Consider the following 20,620-nt stretch of genomic DNA (forward strand, 5'->3'; position numbering starts at 1 on the left):
ACTACCTCAGTGGTCACAGTCACGCTTATTGTCAGTTCTAACCACTGGGCTTCACATGCTCACAAAACTCCTGTGGAGGAGCTCTCCTCCTCCACAACTTTCCCAACCTGGGCAAGGAGCCATCCACTGTTGCGCACTCCCAGCAGGCCCATCCAGCTACACATCCAAAGCTGAGGCTTGCAAAGTGCTTTAGGAAAATGAAGCTCCAGGATCCTGCCCCACATTGCACGGGATGGAAATCAGGAGACTTATTAGCCAGCTCTGTGCTTTTCCTGTGAGGACAGCCTACTATTTGTTTACAGCCACACTCCAGACCATAATTGTTTTGTTCTCCTTGTAATGAAGGGGAAGCAATTATTATTGGACTGAAAATACCTTTGTGGGTGAACAAATGAAATAAAAAAAATAATTAAAAAAATGCCTGTGAGACCCTTAGGAGTTCTAGGTGATGTTTTTACTGATCACCTTGATGCATTTCTGGTCCAGCCCCTCTTTTTCCCTTGAAAGATGTGAAGGTATACTGGCTTTTGGGAAAGATATGTCATTCATACCCTCAATGATAAGAGCTGCTATCACACAGCTGTTACTAGAGTTATGTGATAGTATCACCTCATGTATCAGCCTAATAGCCTAGACAGATAAGACTGAGCCAAGCGAGTGAACAGAATAACTTCATTATTTGTTCCTAGCTGTACAGCCACTTTCTATTAAACACCTCTAAATGTCCCTCAGATTCTTAGCCTAGTACCAGGCCTAGCCTTTACTCTATAAAATTAAATGCAACATAGGAAAAGGATAAAAGAATAGGACTCCTCAGCATCAGAGTACCTGTTCTACCTCAAAATATACAGTTCTTCTCTGAAAGTCCGTTGTTTAAAAGGGAATGGTCAATGATGGCTCCCCAAATGCAGGAGCCTTCTGGGATAGCATAATTAACGCATGCCAATTTCTGCATTGTTTCACCAGAATGCAGTGGCTGATGTCAGTCCTTAATGACTCCTCAACTTGAACAGCCAAATACTATTTATTGCAAGGTTGATCAGAAAAAGTTTTCAGCTCAAGTCTGGAATGAGGTTTTGATTCATGCTTCCAGATTCCTAACAAGCCACCTCAAGTGTGTCCTGCTTCTCTACCCAAAAATGCAAGAACAGAGATTATTGCCCCCTTTTTTCCATCCCTGAGACTCCTGTAGAACCCAAAAGCTTATACAACAAGCTGGATTCTCTCTTTTTCTTTGCTTGCATTGACAATGAGATCACTCCTTCCAGAGGCTGGAACGATAGGTAAGTAGCACCTTCACAACCCAGTCCCACTGAGACTGAAACTGGCTGCAAACCCTGCCTGTATGCACTTGCATTTAACATAGACTTCTTCACTCAACTCGTAGACCTTCAGAGAGCTCTTATGTGCAGCCAAAAGGAACTGTCCACTCTGAGAAAAATGCATGGAGTCAAAGCTGGGTTTTTTTTATTGGTCCTTCTGCTATTGAGATGTGGGGGGAAAAAAAATCCCAACACTTCCTACAAGGAGTAGGAAAACGACCCTGGCTTGGGATCCAAACCACAGTGGATTAAAACTCTTTGGAATGAGAAGACCTTCTTCTTTTTTTCTTTTTTTCTTTTTTATCCACAGTAATTTGACATAAAAATTAAATCCAGCTGGAATGGCTTCTTAATTAAAATCATACTTTGCTTATCAGAGTAACAACACTTAACTGATTACAAGGAAAACATGCAAACTCTGGCATCTTGTTCCTCCTTTTCCAGCCAGGCTGTAAGCAAAGTCTCTCTAGTTAAACCGTGCTGTAACCCTTTGGAGGCCACCCCACAGGAGCTCTCCTCACCCCATTTACGATCACAAAAACTCATATAGGACCTATAGGGCCTATATAAAAAGATCTACTTAAAGCCAGCTCTCTCGGTCTGGCCAAAACTGGTGGAGCTCACTCTTGTTTTTCATTTGCTGATTCCTAAAAATTTCCCAGTGGAAGCACATAACCTCCACATATTTGATTTCATCTCCCAGGCTGTGCTCTTATTTATCTTCATAGACCACTGAAAGGTTTCCCACTGTCTCAAAAGCACCCTCAGGCCAAAGGCTAAAATCATTCATCCGACTCACTTTTAGCAAATACGCCACAGCATCTCAACCCAACGGTTAAGGACCTCATTTTTCACATGCTCTGTCACCCAGACTTGTTGCCAGAGTCGAGCAATTTTCCTCAAGGACTCTCCTGATGGTGCCAGCAAAGGTGGTGCTCACGTGGCATGACATGGGCAAGAGTGGGTCACATGGGCTACGCTATCTACCCACCCTGAGATGTTCCCTGAGGAGCCGTGTGTCACAGGTCCCAGCCTCCGTGCCACGAGGAACACTACTATTGCTCGCATTATCTTTGGGCGTGGGGTTTCACCCTTCCAGGATTGCTCCCATAACAATTTCCACGAGCACTAAACTTGCAGTCAGATCCTCAGATGGTGCAGCACAGCAACGTTAATGTCAGCGAAGCTAAGCTGATTTACTCTGCCTGAGGATGGTAACTGCAGGGAAGGATTTTCCCCAGCACAAGTATTTGTTAAATTCCTAGGGCTGAATGAATATGTGACTGAGTGCCTGCATGCATTTTATCCTTCTGTTTTCAGTGCCAGGCCCCGCTACGGAAAGGGATGTTGAGGCAGATGCTAAAATTGAGGTCTCGAACCCATGCTGTTTTTAACAATCCTACGGGACTTTCTATCAAAATAGGCTTGTCACAGGAATTCAGAAGCATTTTTCTACTAACAGAAAGGAGAAGTTATTTTATTTTTTGTTCCAGTAAGAGCATTGCAACCACAATGTGCTGGATCTCAGAGGCTGAAATAACCATCTCCCAAACTAACTTGCGAGCAGACACGCTGACCTCCAAATGTCTCCCACATAATGAAGAAAATGCAGTTTTGCCCTTCTCACTCCTGACCCTCAGATGTGCCAGTTTTAGCCACACATTTAAATGCCACCCTTTGGCAGGGAAACCATAATTTGGGAGTATGCTCTAACAATCAATAGGAGACATCAAAACCCAGATCTCTCTGGTCAGGACTTTCTGTTAGGTGCTTAAACATCTTTAAAATCTAGATCTAGTCTAATATCATATTTCCGAGCCTGGAAATTTTCTTTCCCAATTAAATCTGCTGCTGTGGAAGTAATTTAGAGATCTCCAAACTAAGACCAGATATGCTTCTCACTAACAGTTTTGAGTGAATGGCCTTCAAAACTGAAGCTGTTCCACTAATAGTATCCAGTCTATGATCTTAAGTACAGGTCATTATCCCTTCTCTGTATGTGTCAGTCTTCCAACCTGCAAATTAGGAAAGTGATATTTCCCTCTCTCCTAGAAATGGTTGTGCCGTCATTTAAAGGTGGGATTTTAGCACATTCTGGCCATTTTCTGGCCTGAAAAAGAATGCTTAAAAAAAAAAAATATTCTCTCCTCTGTCAAAGAAAATAGCTCAGCACTTGTGAAGTTTTTAAATTTCTTGATGGGAAGGAAAAAAGGAAAATAATACTTCATTTTTAGCTCTTCTCCAATCAATCAAGAAATTAAAACCCCCTGAGGATAAATCACTGCTCTCCTACTCCAACTTTGCAAGGAAAAAACCACCTTCCCCCAAATCTCCCTAAAGTAAAAGGCTAGCTTTTATTAAAGAAAAGACACCTGGAAGGGAAATTGTCAGCAAGGTCTAGTGTGCAGTGACCACTCAAACTTTTTTATATCTTGGCCTCAAGATTCATTAAATCTCATTTCACAGTAACCACTTGCCTCACACCCAGGGGTCAGCTGCAGCCACTAATTGGGTGAACTGTGCAGAAGTAGAATTGTTTCCACAGGACAGGCCTCAGAATTGGTGCACGACATCGATTTTAAACTTCTCTCCCCCCCACTGACCCCGCGCTTGCCCACCCATCATAAGCAGCTCATGACCCTGCACAGGCAGCATTGGAGAAGGTTGACCACATACTTCTCCAGAGGTAAGCACTTTTTCTAAGTTCACGGCTGCTATTTTAGCGTGACGTCAAAGAACTGGGAGAGGCTCCCTATTGCTGGTATGGAAGAAATAAAAAGGTTGTGTCCTCCTCCCCCCAGATAAAACCGCATAAGACTTACAAGAAACAGAGTTTGTCTCATCTGTGAGACACTGTGTTGGGATTGTCAACCCAATTCACTGGCTGAACATTGAGCATGTAGCCAGGGTCATTATTCTGATGAAAACTTTTCTCCGTCTCTATTCCTGTACAAATCACTTCTTCCTTCCCACCCCCAAAATGATCTGAACAATGACACCGTTGACTAGTACGAGAAGGCGAGAGTCCACGGTGGATGAATCCCTCAAAACAAGGGGCAACAGTGGCAGAGAACAGTGACCCTTGTCACATGCAAAGCAAAGCCCTCCAGTTTGCTTCAACCTTCCTGTAACAGGAACATGTCCTGCAACAAGCCCGTAAGTACACACACAAACACGCACCTTCAAAAAAAGAGACCAAGGAAAAGTTTGCCGAGACAGGCATCATGAGTGCAACCTTCTCAACCATGCAAGCTGGGGGGACTATATGAAGCCCTAGAGAGAGCCTGCCCAGCTCCAGGCAAACTGGCAGCTTCCAGAGACCACCTGTCTCCACCCTCTACTCTCATCAATCTCAAAGTTGAAAATACTCCAAGTCTCTCTCCAAGCGTCTCCAAGTCTGTCCATTTTCCCATTCACGGGGTTCTGAGGACTGCTAATGCCCCAATGTGCCCATCCCTCTGCAACACTTCTCCTGCCCATCCCAGTGGTAGATCCGTACTGAGATGATGCCTCACTCCTAGCTAAAGGTGGTTTTGATCACAAAGTTTATTTCCTTGAGCAGGAGCGCTGGCACTACAGTGTGAATAGCTTGTGAGAGCTCAGTTTGGACGCACTGGTCCACTCAAACTCCCAGCTTTGGAGCACACTGCATCTGACACCACCTTTACATGTTTGCAACCCAGAAAGTGACTGACCCTGGTCTTCAGCTGCAAGACCATCCTTAGCAGAGAGTCCATTTATAGGGCCTGGGACTGAATTAAGAGCTTCTCAGCCTCATCCTATGCCTGAACTGTGGCTCTTTCTCCCTACGTGCAGCTGAAATTATTGCTCCATCTCCTTCTACTTGTGGTTACTCCAGCAGACATTGTTCCTTGCCTGTATCTCTCCCCAGGCTACTTTGCAAGGGAAACAAGCATTTATTTTTAGTTGTGCTGTACCCTGGCTGGTTGGGCTCTCCTCCCAGGGCTGCAATACATATTTAATATTTATTTCCAGAGCTGACAGACCAGGAACCTTAGTGGTGAACCAGCAGGGAAGAAATAATTACACAGTAGAGGGGCACCAACCTGCCAGGCATTTTAATACCCCTTCTAGAAAGGGAGGAAAGACTCTTTCAGTAGTCCCATAGTGGGGAAGAAAGCAAGTCTGCATCAAAAATACAGTTGATATTTAATTATTATTAATTGTGCAATAACAAATTCTGTCAGATCTCCAAGAGAGAGGTACAGGAGGAGAAAAATATTATTAAGGCAATATGCAGAAAAAAACTGGACTGGAAAAAGGCAGTGCAGGAGAGATGTGCACCTAGGTCTCTCAGAGTTGCCAGCACCAACTGTCCCTAGCAATGCTACAGCTCTAGGATGTTTCTGGACAGCAGGGATCCAAGTGGGATCAGCAGACCCTGTGACCAACTTGCACAAAAGATTCACCTCCAGCATGCAGTGCGATAGCACGCAGATTTTCAGGCAAGCCCTGGACGAGAAAGCAGGCCAAAAGCATTTACGGAGCAGCATTTGTGGAGGTTTAAGCAGCTTTTGCTATGGCAAACCAACCCCACATTTTTGCTGGAGATATTGATGCTCTGTTGTATCCAGGACCCCATGAGGACACGGCATGCACAGGGTCTAGGAGAGGTACCACCTGCTCCAAAGCCAGTCCAGGAACCACCCCATGGCTGAACCACCTGTAGACCTCCTAGACCTTTTTCAGCTAGAAGCTGTGGCTGCTGCCTTCTTGCTTCTCTTGCCCGGCACTTGCAGCCGCACTTCATGACAGCACGATAACCCTCCTCATCCCTCCTCCCAGGTCCCCGCTCTGTTTCCAGGCATCTTCCACCATCTCCTTGCCTGCTTCCCCCTACCAGCCCTGAACCTCTTAGCTTGCCACAGCTGCTTGAGTTACTTTCCCTTCTGCATCTGTTGTTGCAAAGAGTTAATACATCACTGTTGAGCACACAAGGTCTTGGCTTTACAAAATAAGTCCACCAGCTCTCTACTCAACTGCTCTTCCACAAGTGAGTTTAGTGTTTCTGGTGCTGCTTCAGTAAATCTTGGTTTTGTTTTCTCTCCTTGTAACAATAACACATAGTAAAAACAAACTCAGCAAATGACCAAAGCTTCAGCTTTATAGCTAGGTTTAAAGATGATTTTTTCAGATGCTTATTGTTTCCTTAAGACAATTCTGTGATTAAGGTCAGGTAGACCCAAAGCAACGAGCTCCAGCTGCTAATTTCCCATCCATCTACAAAAAGATCAGGGCTTGACCTACACAGTTGAACCAGTAAATTTGGTTCTGGCAACAGCCTTCCAAAAGAACATGGTAAAAAGAAAAGAAAAAAAAAGAATTTTAAGAAGTTGAAGGTAAATATCTGTATAAATGTGACAGGTGCCTTGTGACAGCACAGAGACTTACTGTAGCCATGATCATCTAGTGCTAAAAGGGCGATAGCGATTTTTATTAGCCTGACTAATAAGGCTGGCGGAGGGGGGAAAATAGCTTTTGAAGCTTGTCTTTAACTCTGAAACAAAATCAGGAAACTTCAGGCTACATATAAGTTTGAAATAACTGTCCTGATCGTAGGCAAATAAAAGATTAGGATCATAGTTAATTAAAGAGAAAAAGGTAATTAACATGTGTAGAGCAGATGAATCTCTTAACCAGGGAGGACCTGGTAAGACCACCAGACCTCGTGGGGCTGCAGGGGCGGGCGAGAATTATCACCGATGGGACAGTGAAAGCTAGCAGGAGGCAAGACGTGGAGAAAAAATGCAGCGAGTCATAAAAGCAATGGCTCTGCTGCGTCCGAGGGGTTTAATACCAATGAGAACTATGAATGGTGATTTGTGGCCTTGGTTTCTGGGGATATTTCGTAGGTCTCCGATTCGGTAGGACTGAAAGACCATTGCTGGTAGTGATGGTTTTGTAAAAAAATAAAATAAAATAAAAATAAAAATTGCTCCGACCAGCATGCTTTTCTCTCAAACCATCCCCCCAATGAACATCTTCAGGCCAAACCCAGAGCAATTGCTACTTAGCTTTGTTTCTCCTTCAGACCTCAAGAAGTGTCTCCACGCCTGGAAGTGCATCTAATTTTTTTTTTTTTTTATAATCAATTTCAGCCGTTTCAACATAAGCTGTTATTCCTCCTGACAAACCTTGCCTCATCTGTATTGTACGCAAACAGCCCACAGATAAGCCGTTGACATGCTGTTTGCTGAAATGCATATGACTTCCCAGGGGGAGGGAGGAGAGGGCAGGGCAAGGAGGCACAAAGGTTAATTTTGCCCAAAGCAGTGCGGCGAAAGAAGCGGCGTGGAGGGGATGAGGCAGCACGAATTCCTGCACCCGAATGCAGCGCCGTGCCCCAGCCGCAAAGCGCCGGCTGCAGAAGACGGAGAGAACTTTGCACGCGGAAACCGTGCAAGCTAAGCGGGTCGTCTCAGGTATTGCTATCTGGAGGAAAAAAAAAGAAAAGAGGAAACTGTACAACAAGTGACAGTGAGTAAGGAAAAAAAGCGAGAAAAAGAAATGCTTAAAAGAAATCATTGCAGCGATGGAATTAAAGTGCGCGGCGCAGCAAAGGCTCACGCAGCTCAGCAGCCGCCTTTAATGTCACGCCCCCAAAAAAGCAAGCAGCCCGGCAGCCCACGCTGGGGCATGTCAGTAATCCTTCACGTAATGTTTCTGGCCTCCTTCCAGTGCCCCGCGAAGCTGGGAACCATCTCGGCAGCCGCCTTTTCCTGTCCTTGATTATTCCAAGCAGAAGGGGAACCTGCTTCAATTGTGAAGGGGGGGGGGGAATAATTATCATTAAGAAGCGGGGTGAAAATGAGAGATAAGCAGAGAGATGGATGCAGACACGACAGGGGAATGTGTGAATGACATAACGCTTCTTGGGAGAAGCTCATCCACTCCCCCTTCTGCCGGGGGCACATCTGCCAGGGCGGGGGGCTCAAATCTGCGCGCTGCACTCCTGGGGGCTGTGCAAGGTGACTTGGGCAAGCAAGGACATACGTCCCGCATGGCCACAAAGGGGGTGAGCTTCCTCAAGGGGTTCACACCTCCCCTGATAGATAGCTAAGGGCCCATAAGGGGAAAGAGGCTGGAAAAAAATCATTGCATTCACCTGAATTATGAGCTAAATTTGGCAACAGCAGAGTAACAGTGGAAGAGGCATAATCTCCAGCAGGCTTTGGATTCTGGCTGCATTTGCAAGCTGAGCGTGTAAAAATGCTGAGAGTCAGTGTTGAATCTGCTTTGCCTTTTGCTGTAAGCGCACAGAGCTCTTATGGATTTTTGGGGGGAATGGGGTACATTCAGTATATTGCATTTTGTTTCTTTTTTTGCCTTGCAAAGGGATAGGTTCCTTAAAGTTTGAACTGCAGCAGTCTGGCAACTTTCAAGAAATAGGAGAGAAGAGGAAAAAAAGATGCTTTTGAGTATTGAATAAAGCAGGCTGCAGGGAAAAATTCAGCATGCGCAGCCCTCTTCTGCTTTCATCCTTATACAACACATGGGGAACCTCGGGATGGGGTTTGGCTTGCAGCTCGATACCTCCAAATGTAAGTGCCTACACGGCAGCTAGGAGACTGGACTGCCACTATAGTCAACAAGGGCTCAAAAAGGTGCTTAAATATAGCCATGTGGTGCCGTTGGAGATGTCTTTGTGTTGTGGGTTCAAGGCATCCACACGGAGCGGGCAGATAACCAGTATCTTCAGAAAAAGACGTGGGACACCTCTCCGATGGCAGGATACGCCTGAGATTGGCAACTGAACCGACCCTCTAAATGTCCCCGACCACAGTGGGGTCTTTGACATGTAAGTGGCACATAGACACCTACGTACACCCACCGACACGTGGGTGTCTTCATCCACGTGCCGAATCCCAACCCAAGGTCATCTGCAAGGAAGTTCACAGGCCGCTTAGCTGGGACAGACAATGACATTTATAAAGGCCCTGGAGACACTGGCGGCTCAGTTGTTCGTTGTGATGTTACAGATCACTACGTATTAACTGAAACATCTGTTAAATCCAGAATCAAGGCTGGAGCCCCGAAGAAACACCTTTTAAAAAGGCATCCTACAGATTTCAGCATTACAAAGGAGACACAAATTACTGCTATTTTCCCCTCCAGACAGTAATTATATTTAAATAGATGTTTTTCCCCCGTTTCCCTCTTGATCAGATAGGATTTCATAGGGATGACAATTAAGAAAAACGTGATGCTGATACTGCACTGGGTTTCACAGCTGACTGGCAGGAGTGGGAACGTCCCTGAGCCTGCAGCGAAAGTGAGAAAGGCATCGCAGGGACAGCGGCTCAGCCGATGGAGAGCCGGGGCCTCCACGCACAGTTCCCCCGTCTCCTCCCACATTCAACCCAACGCAGATGACCAAAGCCAAGTCGTGATGTCCAGAAGAGTTTCCCAGAGCAGCCAGTACCACTGAGTCTGTCCTCCAGCCCCATGAAACATAGAAAATAATCCTGATTCGGTTCCAGTTTAGAAGATAATCCTGATTCGGTTTGACCGCTTGAATTTCAGTGCAAACAAGAGAAGCGTAAATCTCCACCTGCCTGCAGTGGGAATGGTGAAATGCATGGCCAGCGACCACCCTGGGGGTAAAACATCTACCCAGTGTGACTAATGACAGAGTTTAAGGCTGTTTCCATGCGCTGTTTTAGTTGACTGGGCATGCAATTTTGGTTAATGCAAAGTAAATCAGGGTCTCCAAAATTCACATCCAGCTCAGAAGCTAAAACAGGTCCTTAAGTGCTGGAAATACTATGTGTGGATATGCAAAAATAAAAGTTACGGCCGTAGATAAAACCTGGCACAACAAAATGCCACTAAAGCAGCACTAATGTGCGTTTTCCCGCTGGAAGCAACCCGCGACACACATCCTTGCACACAAAACGTCCCTGAACTCCCTATATCAACCAACTGGAGGCAAGGGTTACAACGGCAAAGAAATCCCTCACCTGCTTCCCCTTCGCAGCCCTGATGGATCACTTCCAGCAGATCAAGCCACGCTCGGACAGGCCATTTATATTTGCGTGGATCAGCACTTACTAAACATAATTGCTCTTGCTATCTTCTCTCTTCCTGCATTAGGGTTTACGTATGAGGCTAAGCAGTTTAGAAGTGATTTGTAACAAAGCTAATAGCCAGCAGATGCTTTTAGTGAGGCTGAAGTTTCGGGAGGAGAAAACCCTCACGCTTTATTAATAGCATCCTTATCAGTGGGAAACTTCGCACTTCCACTTGCATCTGCAGAAGCCTTTAGGTTTTCTAAAAAGCTCAGTGCTGCTGAAGTCTGGTATTACCCCGCCAAGCAGACAAGAAGGCTGTATAACGATTTAAGGAACAACCAGCATCTAGTGGCTTCACGGATACCATCTGCATCTCGAACGGTCCCCAAGGCACTTTCTGCATGTTAATGAATGAATTCTCCCTGCATTACTGGTCTTGTCATGCGAAAGGTGAAGCTCGTGCCCGGAGAGATGAATCATCCCAGAGGGATCTCTGGTGGTTCAGGCATGCCGCCAAGCAAGCGAGCAGGTTGCTAGAAAAGGGAAGGGCGACCGATGATTGCTCAGCTGGCGAGCAGCCTCCCGACCCCGGCACGGGACCTCCCGGCCACAGCCTTAGCGGCCTTAGCTCTGGACGGAGGCCAACCGGAGAGCCGGCACCGCTTGCCTGCCCCTTTCGTACCTCGAAACACAGGGGCTGATCTCACTTCCGTTGCAGTCCTCTGGGGCCTCATTTTCTGAGGCACAGGCATCTCCTCGCTTGGCTTGGTTCCCACCCAAGAGAAGCTATGAGAGCTCGTGACTCCTGAAAAAACATCTGGGAGTCCAGGGCTCCAGGGACTCTGGGGGAGGGAGCAGCGAAACGCTAAGCGCTCAGCACTCATTGAAGGAAATCCTGCTAGACCATGCAGGGCAAGCGGACGGACCTCGACGGGCCGCGGACGGACTCAGCAAGTCTCCCATAGGAATGGGAGCTCCTCACCCTCCTGTTTGTTCATGCGCCAGCACAGCTCTGCTCCATCCCACCTGCTGGACCTCAGCTCCAGCCTTTCTCCTGCTCTGGGGGCTCCAGGCACCTACAGTCCTGTTCGTCTCTGCTTCCGTTCTGAGGTTGAGGATTTTTCCTAGCTTCATTTCTTTCTTTTTGCTAACCCTCCCCAATTTTTTTTTAATCTTTTTTTTCGGTTCTTACAAAGGACTTTCCTTTCCAGGAATTTGTCTTTATAATATGAAGTGAAACCAGAGAACGGGGCTATGTTTAATCACATATCCTCTTCCAGGCAGAACACCTGGTGACCTGTTTCCCCTGAGCCGGTGCAACGCAGGAGCAATCCCATCCACAGCAGTGAAATTACACTACTACGCTTGGTCTGAAAGCAGGATGTGACCCATTCTGTCCATAAAACCAAGCTAAATCCTGCTCTCATCAAAACTTGAGTACCAATTTTTTCTTTGCCTGGTTAATTTGACTCCTTCCCTGAATTTCAGCCACCGATCCCATTCAGAGTGTGACTTATCTCCCTCTTCAGATCTGATGTAAAAAATCTTCTTGTCTTGGGTCTCATTGACTGACGCAGTGTCTAGTGCCCTTTCTCAGATGGCCAACGAATGGGACACTGACTGCTGGACGGGGAGACGTTTTTCAGCCTGTCCCCCGGCTTCTCTTTCCATCTACAACAAGGACGTGTGGCTACAAACTGCAGCCCAAATACCAGGTAAGCTCCCAGCACTACCGGACTGCGTAAGTTGGCACATGATGTGGCAGTCAGAGACACCAGTCTTTCCAGTTGTTTCTACTGGAGACCATCTGGTAAATGGAAAGTGCTACTGTTTTTTTCCTGAAAAATCACACAGACTAACCCCTAAAGAGACATGATACAGTATACCTTACGCAATGACACAGGCAGAGACAGGTTAAGGGCCTGGCTGAGACATGGGCTGAGGGACACTTTCACACACGTCACCTGCAGACCTCAGAAGACACAAAGGGCTTTCAGGCAGCTTCGACAAGTCACAGAGAAAGACTCGCATCGCTCATCATCACAGCCCTTTCCTGAGCCTCTTTTCTTGAGGCCTCATTGTCTTCTCATTCCCAAGGCACCCTCACAGTCGAGCAGAGGGTGCACTAGGCTCAGGAAAACCAAAACACAGACCTCCGCCGGTACCAACACTCACTCTTCCTCCCGTTCCTAGTTTGCCAGACCGGGACAGCACCCTGCTGCTTCGCATCCACCAACTCCCGTGAAACCTTCTTGGATACTTCAGCGCGAAGAGCCAAATACCAGGGTGGCAGCCAGTGAAGTCACACCGCTATGAACTGATGAAAATGAGAACAAAACGTAACGGGAGTTTCACGAGCCAGCGCTGGCCAGATATAGCACAAAACAAGACGCATCCTATTTTGACTGCATTTTTATTCAGAGTAGCTGTCTGCTTACTACACTGCTGTTGATAACAGCAGAAGGGGTTTGAAGCAGAGTATTTTTAAGCCGCTATTTAAATAAATAAATAAATAAAAAAGGAAACAACTCCCTTCTGCCAACCTCCTAATTAACAAGCCAGCCAGTGCTGTCTGTCCATGGGCCCATCTGATTACAGAGGCCAAAAATTTGGCAACCACCCCTCTCTCTGAAAAGCACCTTGAAGGACTCATCTCCTTTTACGACGTATCATGCTTCCCCTCTTGCTTGCTTCTCCAGAGTTTTCGTGCTGGAGACCAATCCAGCAGCTGCCGGGGCGGGTGCGATAGCAATGGTGTGAACGGTCCAGCTGACACGCTGGTGGGCTGCAGGAACATGCTGTGGGAAACGTAGCCTTAAATATTCCATGTAGGATTTTTCTGAGACACCGCGTTTCTGCCTATGTGTTCTTTTGCCTTGCTATACCCTAAGTAAGAGCTTCCAAAGCATCTGCACTATTGGAAAACCTTCTTCCAAAGTTACACAGAGACAATGAGACTTCCAGAGTTACCCAGATACGGTTAAATGGAGCTGGGCAATTGGTTCTCTTAAATGTCTTCTAAAAAGATCAGCCACACGTTGTACATGCATAAATATTAATAAAACACGAAACCTAGTAATGCATTGAGGTTTATTGAGGTTTTCTGACGAGGCTTTTTTAACATGTATCATCTCTGCTAAAGGAACTTCAGCTTGGGTGCAAAAATGACATTAAAGGATCCTGGTGAGCACCATGCATCTTCCCCCAAAAGCATTGATTATTTTTGTTTCAATGTATTTACTTCAATTCCCAGATTCTCAGCCAGTGGCAGGATGAAAAAGCAGCAGATATGGCTGAAGCAGTTGCCCCGTGAGCCTAAGTTTAACAACTTGTTTTAAAGGGATCCTCTTTCCAGCATTTTACGTTCGGGCTGCTGAAGGACCAGAACTCGGTTTTGCATTCCTTTCCCTCATGCTTATACTCCAGAGCTGGAGCAGAATAAAGCTCTGAAGAAAAGCACAAATTACACCAGCCGGGCAGATTCGGCTAATCCAGTGTGCTTTCAGTCTGTGGAATCCACCAATTGCTTTGAATTATCCACATCTCATTTATCGGACACATACTGAAAAACACTGCTGCTGTTTGTAGTTTCCTTGCCCAGATTCTTACTTTAGTTACATGCCTGAGAAAGGTAAAACAACCCATGAGGGATGATCCTCGATTTACACCAAAACAAGACAAATCCACCCCTTCTCCAAAATTTTAAAAATTGACCAGTGTGGGAAGCCTGATGGATGTGGCCTGATGAATTACAGCAAATAAGATATGCCCGATTTCCTTTTTGCATGTTCGTGGATCATGGGGCACAGGGGTAAAAGTTTATAACAGCAATTAGAAAACACCTGGCTGCAATAGTTTTATAGCACCAGACTTCTGGATCAGCCAATAATTGCTGTTCAAGGCCTTCCCAAGGACATACCAATAAAAATTATCACCATAAATTATAAGAAAAATATCACTGAGTAATCTTAGATCCCAGAATCAGACTGTTGCACTTGCAGGGTTACTTTTGCTTTAAAAGTGAATACCGATTCCCAGGCTCAAACGGAGAAACAAAACAACAGGGATTCTCTCCAGCATTCAGCATTATTATGGAAACTCTACACACTTCGGTATTAGTCACCTCGCAGATCAACGCAGATGCTTATCGTGCAAGTCTTTCTAACGCACCGGCATGAACCAGGTCCCAGTGACATTAACATAATGCAAAAGCAACTGATGGCTCCACTAAAGCAAAGGAAGAAAGTGGGATAAAGTGTGGAGCGACAAAAAAGCACAGGGGAGGTCAGGGCTGAAACGGACCCACGGACCGCACCTAGGCTGTGGCTTGCCGTTATCCCACAGCGCACCGACACCTTGCATCGCAGGGGCCCGATCCTGCAAACACGCGTGTGTTAAACTTCAGCAAACCTCAACTTGCTGCAGGAGCTGGCCCTAAAGGACCTCGTCCTGCCAACAATATTTAAGGAGATGGGAGTTTTGCCACCGGTTTCAGTGGAAGTGGGATCTGGAGGAGTTCCAGCAAGCTGATGAGAACTCTATCCCCTTCTTCTCATTTCTTTGATTTGAGCTATATTGCATCTTCCCTAAAAGCACAGTCTGTAGAACTGCAGGAACGAAGTGCCTGGTCATTTTTGGATTCCTTAACCCACCTTCCCAGCCTGTTCTTCCTCAAACAAAGTTTTGGGTGATGCAGATGGTTAGGTGGGTCATACCGACAACCACAAAAATTGAAGTAACTACATTTGTCTCATTTCATAAGTGGAGAAAAGAAACAGGAGTGATGCACTGCAAAATCTGCAGTACTTTTTGCACTCGGAGGCTCGGTTTCGTTGCCCTTCCTCTGCCCACCGGGGATCAGAGCAGCTTTCCGAGCGAACCCCTGCCACCGGCCGAGCTGAGCAAACAGAAGCGACTCGCAGCCAAGTCCCGATGCCGCAACCTAGTTTCTGTAGGCAACCTCACCCAGCCCAACAGGATGCTGGTGAGGCAATCTCACCTTTTAAAGGAAGAAAACAAATGTGGGATGGGATTAGAAGAGGGAAACTCGGCCACACTCAGCTCCCAGTCCCCCATCCAGCTGGTTAAAGTGAGCTAAGCTGGAAATCACACGCTGCAAGGGGACAAGACACAAGAACAGAGCTTCAGCCAGGCTCTCGGTAGCCAGCCCCACGCCTGCACTGTTTGCACAGAGAATCAGCTTTTGCACACATGGGTATGGGTGTGTGTGTGTGCGCACGCAGACACATTGCCAGGAGAAACAATCACATTTGCTAATTCTGCAGCGCACTACGAGCCTCCTGCAACCGGGGAAGGGGGGAGGAAACAGCACTGCCCCAATCAGGAACCGGCGAGCGTGGGAACCAGGAGCAGAAGGGACTCCAAAAACACATCCTTCGGTCCCAGCTTCTGCGCTTTCCTCGGACATTGCGGCCACGTGAGGTTTAAGCGTCCCAGAGCCGCACTCTGCAGAACTTCTATGGGGAAAGTGTTCTCCAAACCGAGAGCGCCCGTCCGCCCCGGAGTCCCCTGCCCTGGCACCACCACGCTTCCTCTGGGAAATTTTATCCCGTTACTCCCACCGCTGGGCCGGGGGAGCTTTCTATGAAACCATCACGCTCCTAAACAGAAAACAAAGCAAAACTAAGCCAGCCTCAGAAATAATGGAAAGGGCGGGGGGAGCCCTGAAATTAAATGCTAGCAAACGGAGTGAATGCCGCTAGTTCAAGAGATCACCCCGCTCCTGAGGAGGAAGTATACATAGAAAGGAAAAAAAAAGAGAAAAAAAAGTGATTGCTATTTTCTAAATCAACAGAGGGGGGAAAAAAAAGAGCCCGACAAGCAAAGATGCACCTGTCTCTCACCGATCGCACTTCCAAAGTTGCCCAAAGTTTGCCCGCGGCGAGCCGCCTCCGCTGAAGGCAGCGCGGAAGGGAAGGCGCAAGGCGAGAGCAAAGCCGCGCAGCGCGGACGGCCCGCGGAGGGAGCACTCACCGCGGAGAGGAGGCAGCCGAGCAGCGGCACCAGGACGCGCAGCACCGCGGGCTCCATGCTGCTGCTGCTGCTGCTGCTGCCGGCGCCGGGCGGCCGCTCCGCCGCTCCGCCGCGGGCTGCGCGCCTCTGCGCTCCGGGCGCTGCGCGTGCGGCCACGGCGCCCCGGCTGCGCGCATCGAGGGCGGGAGGAGGCGGCGCCGCTGCCCGCGCCGCTCCGCGCTGCTCCGCGCCTCCCTGCACGCGCTCCGCTCCGCGCCGCGCCGCGCTCCGCTCCGCCGCGCCGGGCAGGGCGGGACGGCACCGCCTCCTCCCGCCCGCCGCCCGCCCCAGGTGCGGCGCTGCCCTGCCCGCCCGCGCTCCCCCTTCCCTTCCCTTCCCTTCCCTTCCCTTCCCTTCCCTTCCCTTCTTCTCCCCTTCCCCAGCTTTTCCTTCTCCCCTCCCTTCTTCTCCCCCCCTTTTTCCCTTTATTCCCCTTTCCCCTATACTGCTTTTCCCCCCCTTCCCCCTTCCTTCCTTTTCTCTTTCCTCCTTCCTTTTGCCCTTCCCCCCTTCTTTTCCCCCTTCCTCCTTTTCTTTTTTCCCCCTTCCTCCTTTTCTTTTTTCCCCCTTCCTCCTTTTCTTTTTTTCCCCTTCCTCCTTTTCTTTCTTCCCTTCCTCCTTTTCTTTCTTCCCTTCCTCCTTTTCTTTCTTCCCCTTCCCACCTTTTCTTTATTCCCCCTTTCCCCCTTTTTTTCTCCATCCCCCTTTTTTCCCCTCGTTCCCTTTTCTTTTTTCCCCTTCCCGCTTTTCTTTTTTCCCCTTCACCCCCTTTCTATCCTCCTCCTACCCCCTTTCTGTCCTCTCCCTTTCCTCTTTCTTCCCTCCCCCTTTCCCCCTTCTTCCCTCTCCCTCTTTCCCTCTTTTTTCATTTTCCCCCTTTCCACCTACTTTTGGTCCCCCTTCTCCTTCTTTCCCTTTTCTCCCTTTCTATTCTTTCTTTTTCCTTTTTCTTTTTTCCTATGTTCTCTTTTCCTCTTTTTTTTCTTTCTTTTCCCCCCTTTCCCTCTTTTCTTTCCCCTTTCCCACCTTTTGTTTTTCCTTTCCCCTTTTTTCCCATTTCCCCCTTTTATTTTTCCATTTCCCTTTTTTCTTCTTCCTTTTCCCACTTTTTCCTTTTTTCCTTTATTCTTCCTCTGTTTCTTTTTCCCCTTTTATCCTTCTTTTCATTTTTCCTTTCCCCCCCCCCCTCCAACTCATTGCAACAAGATGGAGGGAAACTGAGGCAGCAAAGCTTGATTTTCACTTTTTACCCACCAAGTGCGGTCGCTATGTGACTCCTCCAGCTCCGGAGTGGGAAGTTTGCAGAGCCGTAGCCTGGGGGCAAAAGCAGCCCCCGCTTTGGGGCTCCCTGCGAGGTGCAGGAGGCCCCAGGGGAGGTGCTGGGGCAGAGCAGGGTGGTTGCTCCCAGGTGAGGCTGCAGGAGATGCTCCAGACGGGGCAGAGTGAGGCTGGAAAAGGACTGGAACGGTTGGTCGGAGAACTGGGGAATTTGGCTTTCCCTAAAATAGCCTTTTGGTTGGAAGGAGTTAGGTGGACCAGCAACGCTGGCAAATCCCAGCCTGATTCAGTGAATCGTTTTGCCCTCTCCCTGTCCCTCTCCCCACACAAAAAGGCGTGAAAAAAGAAAAGGGAGAAAAAAGCACCAAGGTCTGCGCCAGTGACATAACATTTTTGGATTTCTCATTTCAGAAGAAAAGCTCAAGGCCAAACGTACCTGCACATTTTATGTAAGTGTAGAAATCCCTCCTGTTTCCAGCACAATGTGGAACATTTCATTTCGCATCAAGGGAAATGTTCTGGTCGACTTGAAAGAAACCGCAGGTATAAGCTTGCTTTAGCGTGAAAACCAAAGCAAGTCCCATAAATAACAGTAACAAAGAGAAAAATAATATCCTCCTTGTTTCTCCTTTCTCCCTGATCTTGCTAGATTTTCAAGCTCAAAGGGACAGATTGCGGTCTTGCAAGCAGAAAGGTGAAAAGAAGCAATCATGCTTTCCCCATACTCGGGGAGCCCTAGAGACAGCTGCCTAATTCCTGGCGTTTAAACTTATTGCCACTATCATAAAACCTGCTGTTTTTAGGGAAAGGGTTTAATGGGTTAAAGGCCTCAAGCCTATAGTCAAGCACTTGCAGTCTCTTGCTCACAGACATAAGCCATTAAAATATATCCGAAGGATTTTTTTGTCCTTTTTTCTTTTCTTTTTTTGCATTTGGCATAAAAAATTCCAGTCTCATCTCTTGTTTTTCATAGTAGGCCTCACGGAGGCTTATAATTGTCAGTGTAAAAAAAAAAAAAAAAGAGAGAGAGAGAGAGAGACAAGATGTTAATTACATCAATTACTTGTACAACGATTCGAACATGCAACATAGCTATATAAAGCTCAGTTCAGATCATAAAATGACAGGGGAATGGCCATTTAGCTGGTTACTGCATCTCACAGCTAATAATAGCCGCTTTATGTTTGCTTATTTCATTTAATCATGTGGCCTGAATGCTTCCAAGTAGCCCATTAAAGACATATTTCCCCGCGGGGGGAGACAGGAAGGTTCTGGCTGAGGTTGCTCAAATCTGAATGACGTGTGTCTCACTGCAATGATTTTGCAGGAAAAGTCTCACGCACTTTTGAGTGGTATGTTTTGCCCAGCGGACTGGACCGGATGGAGGTCCACCTCGTCCAATATCTTGATAGGCGTTGAGTTAACTCCATGTTGCTGGGAGCATCCCTGGTGTTTGATTTAAACCTGCCTCCTGATCACCTCATATGCTGCCCCTGGATCTTATGCTGGGTGCAACAGTGAATACACATCCCCCTTCCCATGGGGCTTCAGGTTTTATATCAGTGGCCTCTCCTGCGGGCTGAAAAGCCCCACGCTCTTTGGCCCGAAGACTGTGCATCCCTTTTGTCCTCCCCTGTACCTGTCCTCATCCCAGTGTACCTGTTTGGGACCCGGGGAGGGAGCTGAAACAGTTCAAAACCTTGGTGCACTGTGTTTTTTGCAGTGATGGTCAGTGATTAAATCTTTATTCTTTCCTTTGGGTGGGGTGGGGATGGGAGCATTTTGAAGTATTGCGCTGACTTTCTGATTATCTATTATATCATTATGTTATCTATCTATCTGACCCTGACTATCTGTCATAATTCCAACATCTACTCCCCAAGGGATGATTCGGAGCCCCTCTCTGTGTATGCCAGATTGGGTGTGTTTTGGGAGATTTTGCTCCTTTGCTTCACTTTCTGTTAAGCCATGCTGAAGTTCAGCTCCCAGTTTATTGCTCTGCCGGGAGGCTGGTACTTGCCCCTCTGTGTTTCCAGCCAATATATTTCTGCGAAAGGTTTTACGAGGCTTCACGGCTGTAATGTGAGGTTGGGAGGGCAGTAGCTGTGTGATGTTTAATGGGCTCTTAGCAAGTAGATTGATGTAGCAGACTAGAAGGCATTTTTCACATCTCAGCCATAAACAATTCGAGAAAGTCTTGATCTAATTCTTGTTCAGATCAATAGCAGCACAGTTACCTCAATGGCCACTGGCTTAGCCTAGTGACTATTGCCACTGCCTCACCTCATTTCTGTTGTTTAACCCTTGTTCTTCCTTAGCACAGGTCCAGGAAAAGGTGGGATGCTTAAATGTAATCAACATCTGAGCTCAGGCATCAATGATAAGGCGTCTTATCGTTCTGGCCGTTGCCTGGGAAAATAGCTTACCAAGAAATGAGATACCAAGTTAGTTCTGTCTAGGGCTGCTGTCTAGCAGCCTGTCTTTGGCAGAGACTAATAGTAGAGGCTTTGGGTAAATAAAAGCAACCAAGGTTCTTCCTCTCTGCTCCCAGCAATCAGCAAGACGAAGTCTGTTAACAGTTCTGTCTAAAAGGACAATGTTTGGGAGCTGACTCATGCAGCAGTTTTCTGAAGGCTGGATTTTCTGTTCTGCGCCCCTGGGGTTATATTCTCCATTTAGCTCTCTCTCCAAACCCAACACAGTGCAACTATTCTGCTTTCCACTTCGCAAGTTTATTTGAATAAGTAATAGCATCACATTCCACAAACTAGCTGTGAAATATATTTCCATGTATTATTTGCTTTGGAATTAGAGACAGGAAAACATTCACTCTGATGTTTTGCAAATAGAACAGTTATATCCATCTACAAGACTTCATTATTTGTGAAGTGTGGCATAAACAATTGCTCTTTCAAGTCTCTGGAGTTATCCATTACCAGGGGAAGGATTTCAGGC

The 20,620-nt window shown here is 47.2% G+C and overlaps 1 protein-coding gene across 3 annotated transcripts in view; it reads right to left on the bottom strand.

Moving 5' to 3' along the window:
- Positions 1–16,647, bottom strand: part of VIPR1 (vasoactive intestinal peptide receptor 1) — a 122,321-nt gene extending 105,674 nt beyond the window's left edge. For 2 of the 3 annotated variants that reach the window (XM_064505675.1, XM_026096319.2), the window contains exon 1: positions 16,349–16,647. In XM_064505675.1, coding sequence (XP_064361745.1) covers positions 16,349–16,405 — 57 coding nt within the window. In that variant the 5' untranslated portion in view covers positions 16,406–16,647. The other variant, XM_064505674.1, reaches the window with a different exon arrangement.
- Positions 16,648–20,620: the final 3,973 nt, after the last annotated feature.

The sequence above is a fragment of the Dromaius novaehollandiae genome, chromosome 2, assembly GCF_036370855.1.
Source record: "Dromaius novaehollandiae isolate bDroNov1 chromosome 2, bDroNov1.hap1, whole genome shotgun sequence".
NCBI classification, from domain to species: Eukaryota; Metazoa; Chordata; class Aves; order Casuariiformes; family Dromaiidae; genus Dromaius; species Dromaius novaehollandiae.